General features: G+C 48.0%; 1 protein-coding gene across 4 annotated transcripts in view; it reads left to right on the forward strand.

Annotated features, from left to right (window-relative positions):
• The window catches only part of NRP2 (neuropilin 2), a 117,023-nt gene that overhangs the window by 33,090 nt on the left and 70,944 nt on the right, over positions 1-12,989 (forward strand). For all 4 annotated transcript variants that reach the window (XM_030328334.1, XM_030328335.1, XM_030328336.1 and 1 more), the window contains exons 3-6: positions 2,311-2,492; positions 8,629-8,859; positions 10,285-10,440; positions 12,170-12,339. In XM_030328334.1, coding sequence (XP_030184194.1) covers positions 2,311-2,492; positions 8,629-8,859; positions 10,285-10,440; positions 12,170-12,339 — 739 coding nt within the window. The remainder of the gene's footprint in view (positions 1-2,310; positions 2,493-8,628; positions 8,860-10,284; positions 10,441-12,169; positions 12,340-12,989) is intronic.

Below are 12,989 nucleotides of genomic sequence, written 5' to 3' on the forward strand. Positions count from 1 at the left end.
GAAAAAATTCCCAGCAGCAGAATTGCTGGATTAAAGACTTTGTCACATTTCTGCTCAAATGCACTCCAAAATGTTTTAACAGATGTTCATTCCGCTTATACTGCACCTCTACTCACTTGCTGTATCTCTTCACCCCAGAAATGCGTGTGGGAATACAATAAATCACAATGAACACTCATTGAGCAGTCACTAAACTACCAGGCTGGGTACCGACACTAGATATGGATTAGATTGGTCATTTGAATCTCACAACAACCCTAGGAGGAAGGTTCTAATATCCCATTTTACTGTCATTTTCCCCATTGCTAAGGATCAGAAAGGTTAAGTAACTTGCCTGAAGTCACCCAGCTATTAAGGCTGAATTGAGATCCAAACCCAGTTCTACTTCTGGGATTAGCTGGGGGGTGGAGGCCAGGGGGACGGGACTCTTCCATGTAGATTCATACATGCACTGCTCTAGGGGAACTGGGTAGTGTCTGCTTTACTGAACACAGCCAGCTTCTCCACCGTTGTGTACCCTGGTCAGGCATCACCATTACTCAGCTGAGAGTGACTGTCCAGCAGCGCTTACCTCAGTGTGGAAATACTAAGGAGGGATTTTCCAGAGGGTTTGGGGAATTTCCTTTGAGAACAAACTAAGTGTCTTTTCACTTTGGTTTTGGAAGTGGGGAGGCACATTTTCAAAGGCAGCATCATCTCCCAAACTGAAATCGCAGATTCCCCCACCCCCACTGCCTTTCTCAATCTGTAGCTGTCTCTTCAGAGCTCCTGGGGGGAAACCCTGCCATCTTGTCTTTTCCAGCCTAACCAGCTTCTGTAATTCTTTTGACTGTAGGATTCCAGCCCTCTGGGGTCTCAGATTGCACTAATCCTGGTGCACTCCTTATACTTCCTTCACAGGCCTATTTATCCATAAGTGGCTGTGCAATCTGAAATATGGTTCCTGGGGGCTGCAGGGAGGCCTTGGGCCACTCCAGCTCAAACGAGCCACTTCTACAGGCAGCCAGCTCCCACAGACCCGTGTGTGTGTGCGGGAGTCTGCAGGCACATCCGAGAGAGAGTAGCTTTTCCAGGCCCTCTCTCTACCCCCCAGAAAGAAATATCTTACATGTTGTTTTAACAGATTGATGGAAAATAAATAAACAGGGAGAGACAAGGAAATGGGTGGTTGTTGGTAAATAATCGTGCAGTGGCCAGCAATTTGCAGGGAGCTGGTGGGGAAGGAATTTCCCACCTCTGCCGCTGAGACAGGGATGTTTACTGGGAACCCAGAGGAGGAGCACAGAGTTGGCACAGTGAAGACTGCCGGAGCACCCACCAAGGCTGGATCTGTGTGCCTGTACAGATAAAATGGCACCCATGGTGTGTGCGCCATTCCACGAACCGAGCCAAGGATGTCTTTGAGGTGTCTTCCCCAACCTGGGGCCAGTTTGATTCTATTTGAAATGAGCTCAAGCTTCAGTACAGGGAGGGCAGCCTGCTCAGCAGCTTGCTGAGGCTAATAGTTATTTGCTCATAGACTCTGGGTCCCTGAGGATTCACCCCCTGCTTTTGGAGAAAGGTTTTTATTGCCTTATCTAATATGATGCTGATTCCTTTTAAAAACGTGTTGTTGACGAGACATTGCTGATGTGAACTTTGCAGAGTCATCTCAAGGAGGGAGGGGGCCCATGGTTGGGAGCCTTTGTCACTGACAATTAAAGATAAGGAAAGAGGGGATGACCCAGGAGAAAATGGAAACATGGGAGAGAGGGCAGGAAAGTAAACAAATATCCCAGGACTGTCCCCAGTGCGCCTGGCTCGGTGCCTAGCACCTTACTTATACTTTTCATTCCCTCTCCAGCCCAGCCTTCGGAACTGGATATTTTTATCCTCATCTTGCCGATGAAGAAATTGATTTCAGAGGGGTTAAGTGACTCTCAGTGATGCAGAGCTAAGACGAAAAGACTAAGATTCAGAGAGATCGTGATGGAAATAAAAGTGGTGCTATGGAAGGAAGGAAAAATGTTTGTTTTGAGATAATTTGATAGAATGATGCTACTGCTCTTAGGTGGGCAAGAGATAAGGCCTTAAAACCTAGCCATCCACTGAGGCGCCCATTCTGTTCATGGCTTCAATAAGGCAATGCAACTTCCTATGTCTAGGTTCACCGGTCTATACAAGCAAACCTAAACGCCCTTTGTTTATCATTCTGAAACACCTGAACATCTGGAAATGGAGGGCACAGGAGCTGGAGTGAGACAATGGTCCCTTTCATCTCCTGAGCGTGATCTTTGCTCATATGTGCCCCTGTGTACCATCCTCACTCAGGTATGACTTCATTGAGATTCGGGATGGGGACAGTGAATCTGCAGACCTCTTGGGAAAGCACTGTGGGAACATCGCCCCACCCACCATCATTTCCTCGGGCTCCGTGCTCTACATCAAGTTCACCTCCGACTACGCCAGGCAGGGGGCAGGCTTCTCCCTGCGTTATGAGATCTTCAAGACAGGTCAGTGTGGTCACGGGTGGAGAGCGGGGAGCTGGGCACCTCCGGGAGGACGGGTAGCTGCCCTCTGTGTCTGGCTGTGGGGCACTGTGTAAGGGAACAGTGTGAGAATCATATGCACATGGATGGAGCCCAGTGAGACGGATGGGAGGGGTTACAAAAGTTGTTGGAGTTGGAAGAGAGGTTCAGGGTGACCCTGGTGACAGCCCAAGATGAAAACCCAGTTTAACTTACGATCCAACTCGAGAGAGCGCTGGGTGCTGCCCGGCAGGCAGGCAAGCATTTGTTTGTGGCACCAAAAGTGTAGGAGGGTCAATTAACTCGAGAACCACTTTTGAAAAGAATTTGATTTCTGTGTGTGTTTTTTTTAAATCGCAATTAGATTTCTGTGTGTTTTTTTTCGTGGGGGGAAAGCAAAACTCAGTTGAACGTCCTCCTGATTACTTCATGGTTTAATGTTGCCTTTATCTGGGATTTCATGGGCAGAAGGACATAATCTTTTCAGTATTTAGAGTCTCTAAAGATCTTAGTATGATCCTCCCAGTGGGGTCATCCAGTAGCGTTTAAAATCAAATGTGGCTCGTAGGAATCCCCCTTGCTGATCTGTTTTACCCCTTCTACCTGTTGAACCCCTGCTTCCTAAATGCAGATACAGCTGCCCCCTGAAAAGCAATCAAAAAGATAGGAGAAAAAGAGACAGAGAACACTTCACTTCTTTTAAGTTGACTGCCCGCTTTCCATGAGGTCCCCCTCAGATTACTTGAGGCCCTGAAAACATGGGCCCATCCTTATTTCCATAACTGGACTGAGCCAACTTTCATTCGTCACTCGCTAGTTCAGTAGCTACGCTGAAGCACTCTAAGCAGCATGCCCTTCCCTCCAGTGTGAGAGCTCATTACCTTGAGGCTGAGCGAAGCACCCTCCAGTTCCCCCCTCACCCCCAGCCTGCTTCCCTGCCTCACGGGCTCCTACCGCATCTACCAGCACGGCCCCTCCTGAGCCTCCGTTTTACAACTTGTAGACAGAGTCTGGTACAAGGGGAGGCTGTCCGCCTTGTCGTCGAGAGGCCCAAGTCCGGCGCCTCTTGAGTTCAGTGTAAGGGGACCTATTCATATATATTTTCTTTTCACTAAACAGTTCTTGAAAGGAAGTGGTAGCTGCTGAAAGCACTTTTTATATCCACTCTGTCTAAATATTTGTCAGATTTGTCTGCCTGAGAGTAAGAACGAAGAATCCAATGAAGGGGCGGGCCGAGGGAACTCTGTCAAGCCATCTCCAAGCCCCAGTGGGAGCACAGAGTGTCCCAGGGCACGAGTCTCACGAAGGCCTGTCTGTCACAGGCTGCCATGCTTCCCACCCACATGAGGTCATAAGGACTGACAGTCTGCGGTGTCCAGTGTCTCGGGGGCTGGTGTGAGGCTCCTGAATACCTCAGTCCACATTCCCTAGAGTCCTACGCAAGATTCAGATCAGTCCGTGCCACCAGCTCAGATGGAACATTCATCATACCCTCTTCTGCTGGGGAGCAGTTGGGGTGAGAGAGCACAGAAAGGAATAAAACACTAGAAGAGGGCAAAACACGCGTGAAGTCCCTCGGCACGTAACCCATGCACAGTAGACGTCGTTGGATGAACATAAGTAAATAGATATGTCTACTGAGAGGAAAACTATAATATGAGGCAGAAGGCGTAAGCACTAAGTAAAGGTACGATTAACGTGCTATGGCTGTGAAAATGAGGGCTCTATTGAGTGACGTGGCAAGCGGGGGATCCAGGAAGTCAATTAGATAGCAAGGTCACCAGTGCTAAAGCTGTCACTCAGCTCTCCCGTGCTGACAGTGAACGGAAAACAGCTCCAAGCAAGGTCGTCCAGAGAGCTGGCCGAGGGAAGTCAGAACACGGGTGAGCAGGACCATTAAAGTTCATGTCTCTTTCATGCTTCCTGACTTAGCGTTTCACAAGGGATGATGCCGTATTCTCCAGAAAGCCACCGAAAGGATGAATGTTAACCCTATCCATCATGCAGTTTTGATGTTAAAAGTTACAATGCACAGAGGGTATCATAACTGAGCAGTACTGTTTTGAGGACAGATAGTCTGCGGATGCCTCGACACCATAGCACCAGCCATGGAAGGTGGCTTAGGCATGGACCAACGGGGCACCCTACTTCAAGGACGAGGACTCCCTAAAGACAGAGGACAGAGGTTCCTGTGGTGGGAGAGAGCCCTGCCAACCACAGCCATATTTCCGGGGAACGCACGAGAGAAAATGAGAGCCCAGTGGTCTTCTTGGGGGCCGCTCTCACCTGCCATCAGGCCTGCCTGAGAGAACAGCCCTCAGCATGAAGGGCAACGCTGTGTAAAACACATACATGCGCGGGCTACAAAATTCAAAGCTGAGAAGCCTAGGAAGATGAACATTCTTCCAGATGCCATGCCCTCCCTGCACCCACATTTCCACTGTGGGAGTCCTGGAAGAAAATACACAAAATTTACGTCATCCGCAAGACATGAAAGAAATGCGTGAACATGCCGAAGAAATCCAAACAAACATAGCTATGTTTGCTAGTCAGATTCATAGAGAAAGACGGGGCTTGGGCGGGGGGGGGGGGGGGGGGGGGCGTGGTGGGGACTGTAAACACAGATACCCAAAATAATGGTACCGAGGACTGTGGAAGCTCAGCTGCCGAATTCTACTGACAGACACAAACCCGCAATTCAGGTGCAAAAGGGGGACATGTGGCTGGAGTGCAAGGTCCACGTCTCCCCCGAATGAAGTGGTTTCTAAACGCGTCTGTATATTACCAGACTGCTCGCATACAAAAGTGCAAACCGAAACAGCTCGCAGACTTAAAGGATCTCGAATTGCCAAATCATGAGCAGAACAGAGAAAGGAATTTTAAAATAACTTAAAAAGTAACATTGGAAACTGAATCACTGGAAAACGTGGGTTTTTTTTTGTTGTTGTTGTTGTTCATTCGTTTTCTGAGACTCCCTTGACCAAAGTTCAAGATCAAGTTTTCCTTCCTGGTGCCCAAAGACATCGCAGAATCTGAAATCTCTGGGGTCATCCACAGACAGAGAAAACTTGGAGTGCCCCCCCTGCTCCCGCTCCCTGAACTGAATTCACCTTTTGAGGGCAGGCCCAGCTCAGTTTGGATAAATCCACCACCATGTTTTAAATAGCTTTATGCGTGTGGATTCTTCCTTTGCTTGCAGAGTTATTGTAAAATTTATAGTGGAAAATGATGGAGTGGGCACTTCTCACACCAGAGTCCTTTGGTATGAAACCATTCACTGCAGCCAAAATCCCCCAGCTTGTGTGGACAATCTTAGCATTGAGTGAACCTGCGTATTTGTTCACTGAGCTATTTTTTTTTTAACCTCTGATGCTTTTAACACGTTGCAGAGAAGGATCTTGGATTAGGTAGATGTCTGCAAGACGCCCCTTTCGTCCCAAGATCGTCACCCTCTTGTGAGATCTCTCCCCCACGTTTAACATCCAGCTGCCTGCTTTCTGGCACTTTGACCACAGTCCAAACTATGAGGTGGCATGATTACGGACCGAATGCACCGTTGTAATGGGCAAGTTGGACTGTTCTGCGTAAAAAGGATAAAACTGTCTTTCTTCCTCATTTAAAATAAGCCAGAGAATATACCCATGGATAGCCATGTGTCAGAGATAGATACATATTCTTTTTGGTGTTTTTGTTTGTTTGGTTGGTTGGTTGGTTGTTTTGCCATAAGAATATTATATTGGGGGCACCTGGGTGGCTCAGTCGGTTAAGCGTCCGACTTTGGCTCAGGTCATGATCTCACAGTTCAAGAGTTCGAGCTCCGCGTCGGGCTCTGTGCTAACAGCTCAGAGCCTGGAGCCTGCTTCAGATTCTGTGTCTCCCTCTCTCTCTGCCCCTTCCCCATTCATGCTCTGTCTCTGTCTCTCAAAAATGAATAAGCGTTAAAAGAATGTATATCATATTGAAAAATTCTGACCAGTGAAGCGCAGGACCTCAGAACCCTGGAAGCTATGGGTGCTTTAAAATGTCGCATTCTCCGGGCCTGTCTTAGACTCACTAGGTGTCCATTGTGGGCGAATTTTCCCCCATGGATGGGAGGAACCAAAGAAAGATTCCACCAAAAATTCCCCGCTCCTGTGGGGGGGGACGAGGTGGGGTGGGGTGGGGATTCCCCTTGCCCTGAGAAAGAATGACAAGACAGCAAACTTGAGGAGGGAATGTCAGGATGCCTTTTCCGGCTCTGGAAGCCAGTTGTGGCTAGAGAGTTAATTTCCTCCGGCTAAGTGACCCACATGGAGAAGGCTGCACAATGGCAATAAACACTAACCTTTTCAAGATTCCTCTCAGCCCCCCAAAGACCGGCCAGCTGGCTTCGCTTTGCCAAACTGCCTCATCCCAAACCATTGAGGAGGCCCTCCGGAGCGTGGGGCTTGGCAGTAAACAAAGCTGGGGGCTCAGTGGTAAACAAACTGGGGAAAGGCCGTCCCAGCTCAGCCCTCTGGACCCAGCTGCCCACTGGGTGACTGACTGACAGAGTGCAGAGCCTCAGAGATGCAGCACTTTAGGGAGCCTTGGGAATGCTGAAAAGGTTAGCTCTCGCCCATCCCCCATCCCCACGCCGCCAGGGCACAGCGCTGGGCTGAAGGCAGAGGTGATGGATGGGCAGGTAGGGATGTTGGAATTTCCGTTCTGATGCTAAAGGAAGTTGCAATCCCCCTTCTCCCACTTATCTGCATGGCACCTTTTCCAAGTCAGACACGCGCGCTTTCCAGAAAGCCGTCATCAATAAAGAGCCTCACGGAGGGCCCTGCTGCAGGAGCCTCGGATAAAGACATCGCTGTGGGCTAAGATCAGTGTATTGACATCACACAGTTATATTTCAGCGGGATCCCCAGAGGACACTTCCTGCCAGTAAACACCTGGTTTATCGAGTATTTCTGTATTTTTTCTTCATGCTTAGAGTGCTTATTATCCTCCTCATAAATCCTGCTAGCTTTTTTTAATTTTAAAATCGGAGCGTAGTGAAATCAATGGCGATTGTCCAGCCTTTACATCCACTGCATTGACTGGCATCGCTTCTGGCCCCGTGCTGCTCCGTGGGCCCAGCGTCCCGGGGCTGGTCGGAAGCCCACGCTGGCCAATGGTGGCTGGGTGAAGGCACACGAGGGCCCTTTTAATGCGACTCCACCTAGAGGCATTAGCAGATCTGGTGGCTGTAATCCTCTTAGAGCTCCTGCTGCCGTCCAAGCCTGCACCGGGGTGCGAATGTGTGCGGCATTTAATAAGAACGCCTCCGTGAGTCCCAGGAAAGCAGACACAAGAGCTTCGGAGAAAAAACAAGGCCATCCCTACCACAAAGGAACCAGAAGCCTTCCAAATGTCAATACACTGCCACATTTTTCCAAACTTGCTGCCGGAGCGGCCTTTAACATCCCCAACGCCCTGCTGTGATCCACCAGCTACAAACGTCGATTGTTAATTGTCTGGCCACTACAGAGCAGCTCGTTTTAATATAGTCATGACATGAATGAGACCCAAGCTCCCCTTTGCCCCTCCCCTGAGGCACCTTGGATCTTGGAGGGAGAAGGGGGCACTGGGTTGGCTCTGGGACAATAGGGGCTAGTGTTGAGGTCAGCAATAAATAAGGGGTAACATTGTTTTCCCTGCTGGCAATCAGCAAGCCTTCCTTAAGGATTGAAATAACTTACATTTCTGGAGCGAGCAGCTGAGTAATTGAGAAAGAAGGCTCTGTTCCTCTTTTCAAGAGAATCTCTCTCTTTTTCTCTCTTTCTCTCTCTCTCTCTCTCTCCCTCCCTGTATCTCACACACACACACTTCTTTCTAACCCCCCTCCACTCCCCAACTCCTCAATTGCTGATCTTACTGTATTATGTAGAGCACGCCAGCTCTCCTCCCCTAATTTCTCTCCTAAAGAAAGTCTGGCTTAAAGGCTTGAGACGTGGCTGTGAAGAGTATGTTGCTTCAAGGGCCACTCCAGTGAAAACAAAAACGTCACGAGTAGGGGGATTGGGGCTCCAACATGTAAATAACCCATGTGACAGAGGCAGGAGAGAAAGGCATGTTCTTCTCCTTTCTTAATGCTACAGTTCTCTTTTACATACAGGCTCCGAAGACTGTTCAAAAAACTTCACAAGCCCCAATGGGACCATTGAATCCCCTGGATTTCCCGAGAAGTACCCACACAACTTGGACTGTACCTTTACCATCCTGGCCAAACCCAAGATGGAGATCATCCTGCAGTTTCTGACCTTTGACCTGGAGCATGACCCTTTGCAGGTGGGCGAAGGAGACTGCAAATACGATTGGCTGGACATCTGGGACGGCATTCCTCATGGTAAGTGATGTCGCTGTCACGAGACCCTTCTCAGGAGCTTCGCCTTTGCCTGTGAATTGCTTTAGTAACGATAAAAGAGAGAGAGAGAGAGAGAGAGAGAGAGAGAGAGAGAGAGAACAAAGACTTCAAAGCTCCTTAGGGTTTGTGTATGACCCATGATGACTTTCTCTTCGTATTCTTCACCAAGGATGATTTCAGAGAAATTGCAGGAAGGCAGTTTCCTTTCTTGGAGGTATTTTTCTGGAGAAGGATAGGAGCAGAGTGAGTAGATACTCGGATGAGGATGGGAAGACCTATCGGTAGTGTTCTTTTCTGCCCCAAGTTGTCAGGATTTCCAGAGAAAGTGACTCAGTGACCACTATGCCCCAATAGGATGCCAGAGCCAGACTGACTAGGTTTGAATCCTGGTTCTGCTCTGAGCAGTTCTGCAACCCTGGGTAGGTCACTTAAACTCTGTGTCTTATGTGTATAAATAAACTGTTTTCATCACCATTATTATTACTATGATTTTACTATTATTAATACAATCACAAATATCAAAAGGTGCATCACCCAAGGCCCAGAGGAACTGGTGCTTCTCAGGGGGAGACCAACATAGGTCTTGAGCAGAATCTGTATTGGTGAAGAAACCAATTGTTCCTTTTTGTAGTCAGTATTAGTGTTTTGCACTATAAGGGAGACTTGATGGCTAAGCAGTTTCATTCCCTGAGAAAAGCCTAGGACTTAGTTAGAAAACTCAGGTTTGAGTCACAGCTCTGTTATTTCCTAGCCATATGAACATGGAAAAGTCATGTGACCTCTCTGAACCTCAATTTATTCTTCTGTAGAACAGGCATTATAATGACAGCTTTCTGGCCCATCCCTGAACAGAGGGAGAGAACAGAATGAAGCCAGGTCAGGGAAAGTACAGTTGACCTTTGAATAATACTTGGACTGCCTATGCAGTTGAAAAATCCACACATTTCTCTGAGTCCCCAAAAACTTAACTGCTAATAGCCTACTGTTGACCGGAAGCCTTACCAATAACATAAGCAGTCAATTAATACGTATTTTATATGTTATGTGTAGCGTACCCAGTCTTCTTACAATAAAGGAAACTAGAGAAAAAGAAAATGTCATTAAGAAAATCATAAGGAAAAGAAAATACATTTATAGGAGCGTACTGTATTTCTCCAAAAAAAATCCACGTATAAGTGGATCCACACACTTTAAACCCGTGTTGTTCAAGGGTGAACTGTACTTTTTAATGTCCAGGAAAAATACTACGTGTTGTTCTTAAGACCTATTTTTGGTCATTCTTTTATGCCAAGGCATACCCAAAGGATGCTCCATGGAGTGACTGGTGATCGTGGCAAGTGCAAATGTATCGAAAATGGAGTTTGACCTTCCCATGTCTACTGACTTGTCTTTGTCTTGCATGTCCAGTCGGCCCCCTGATTGGCAAGTACTGTGGCACCAAAACACCCTCTGAACTCCGTTCGTCGACCGGGATCCTCTCTCTGACCTTTCACACAGACATGGCGGTGGCCAAGGATGGCTTCTCTGCACGCTACTACCTGGTCCATCAAGAGCCACCAGACAGTGAGTTGGGCATTTGGGAACCTCTGTCCTGTCCTTCCATCAGGGCTGTGAGGACATGTAATGAAGACAGACTGGCCTCTGGGAGAGGAGAGGGCAGTTCTCCAGAATTTATAGTAGCATCTGAGTTCAGGGAATGGGGGCTATATCTTCTTGCTAGGCAGAGATTAATGAAAATAAGACAGATGTCGACTGGGTACTCCTTTCTTTACAAAGTACGTGTGTGTACCAAGAATTAGTTATTCCCAGAGTAAGTCTCAGAACCATCGCAAGCCTCAGTTTTCCCATCTGTGAACGGAAGGGAGGTTAGTGAGGACGTCTCTGTAGAGTCCCCTACCCTGTGCTAACATTTTTTGAGTCTGAGGCTATTTTTCTCGCTCTCTAAGCCTCAGTGGCCGTTGTCAGAAAACTGAGTAATTTTTACACCTCTCATATAAATATATAAATATATATATATATATATATATATATATATATATATATATATATATTAAACATCTCTAGCCCTGGGTAGAGCTTCTCTCACTAGACTGGTACATGCTTGCACTTTCACTGCACGCTTCCAGTATACACAGTTCCCAAGCTTCTGCTATGTGCCAGGTGCCGTGCAAAGCATAAAGTGTACCTCTGGCTCCAGCTGCCCTGGAACTTCCCATCCAGGCCGTGAGTCTCCGGCCTCCATCAACGTTTACTCCCACCTCCTGAATCTTCACATCAGCTCCTCTAGGATGTGTGCCTCACATGTGCTGCCATTTCCACTGAGAAACCCAAAGGATAACTTTAAGTACTAAAGACGTACTTGAAGGCTGCTTGGAGCTGGGGAAATCGTGCCACGGTTGTAGACAGCTTATTGCGTGCCTACCTACGCACAGGGCAGCCTAGCCTGCTGGAAAGGTGACGAGTTTTGTTCTGGGTTTTGCTTTTGCGCTTCTTCAAAAAGCCCATGAAGATTGAGTGACAGGAAAACAGTATTGCAAATTGCACCAGGGTCTGCAATTGGCCAGTTCCGTCACAGAGCTAGAGAGTGGATTTGATAGCTGAAAAAATTGCTGGTCTTTATCAGACACGTGCACACACGAATAGTGACCAGTGCCTGTGGTATCCGTGGGAAGGACAGCAATTGAGCTAATGGTGCATGGCCAGACTCAGTGACTTCTGGGTCCATTTGCCCAAGCAAGTGGCTCAGGGGAATGGAGTGACACGCCTGTGCTCGTGGAGAGGTGTCCCAAAGACAGGCATTTACTGCTTTGTGATGCCTGTCTTCTGTGCCAGAACTCGAGACAGTTGAGTGAAAGAAAGAAGCAAAAGTGCCTCCTGGGTGTTTATTAATAAAGCAAGCTTCCCACGATGTATCAGCCCACCCAGATTGCCACGGGTCTATCACACGTTTACCTGTATTTCAATATCGGTGCATCTGGTGTCTGTGAGCATCCGTAGCCTGCAGCACCAACAGTTCTTGTGCTTTAGATTGTATTTTTAATTTGTATGATGATTCTTATTTACCCACAGCCTGACTCCTTTTAGGTCCAATTTAGTTTCTTTCAGACCCAGAGGGGTTGTCAAAGTCTGTGACTTGGCGGGGTCGTTTTTTAAAATGCGAGCGTATAATGAGGTCTTTAAGACGAGCGAGTTCCTGCAAGGACTTGCCCCTAAGAGGGAGCAACATTTTGAGAGTCCCAGGGGTTCGAGGTTGAGAGACATAACTCTGCCTTTGACCATCTCCATTCCCCAGACTTCCAGTGCAATGTCCCTCTGGGAATGGAATCCGGCCGGATTGCCAATGAACAGATCAGTGCCTCATCTACCTACTCTGATGGAAGGTGGACACCCCAGCAAAGCCGCCTCCATGGTGACGACAATGGCTGGACACCCAACTTGGATTCCAGCAAGGAATATCTCCAGGTACTCACTCAGATGTACTAGAGGGTGTGCAGAGGGCACGTGTGTTGGTGGACAAGGGAGGTGGCTCCTCGCCTGGAGCGGACAGAGGACACAAAGAAAATAAACACAGCCTACTCGAGAACCCCGTTCATCCATCCGTCCAAAAACACAGGTGCCAGGCACGAATAGACTTAGCCAGGTGTTGTGCTAACTACTGGGATAAAATGACAAGTAAGATGGACACTGCCGCTGCCCTTGTGACACTTACCAGGCCTCGGAGAAGTTGTTTGGCCTGGGTGCTATTTGCCTCTCAGTAGAGATATCCATGGAACATTCTATAAACAGTTCCAGATCTTCCTCATTCTTGGCAGAGGGAGGCATCAGAGACTTGGTAGGGGGAGGGCGTCTTCCTAAGGGCAGACTTGAGTCGCTAGCTGAGCATGGCAGCCTCTCATGATCTTTGCTACTTGGAGGGAGCCCTGCCAGGAAGGTTTTGCACATAGCTATCAGAGAAGATAGAACACATGGGAAAATGTCACTACCGGGAATGAAACTCTAGTTGCCCAGATGCTCTGCGGCATCTTTTCAGACTATTGTTTGCCTTCCTTCTGAATAAGACTTGCAGTTTGTGTTGAATAATCACCCTGAAACTACAGACTGGTCCAGCTCCC

The sequence above is a fragment of the Lynx canadensis genome, chromosome C1 (genome assembly GCF_007474595.2).
Source record: "Lynx canadensis isolate LIC74 chromosome C1, mLynCan4.pri.v2, whole genome shotgun sequence".
Classification (NCBI taxonomy): Eukaryota; Metazoa; Chordata; class Mammalia; order Carnivora; family Felidae; genus Lynx; species Lynx canadensis.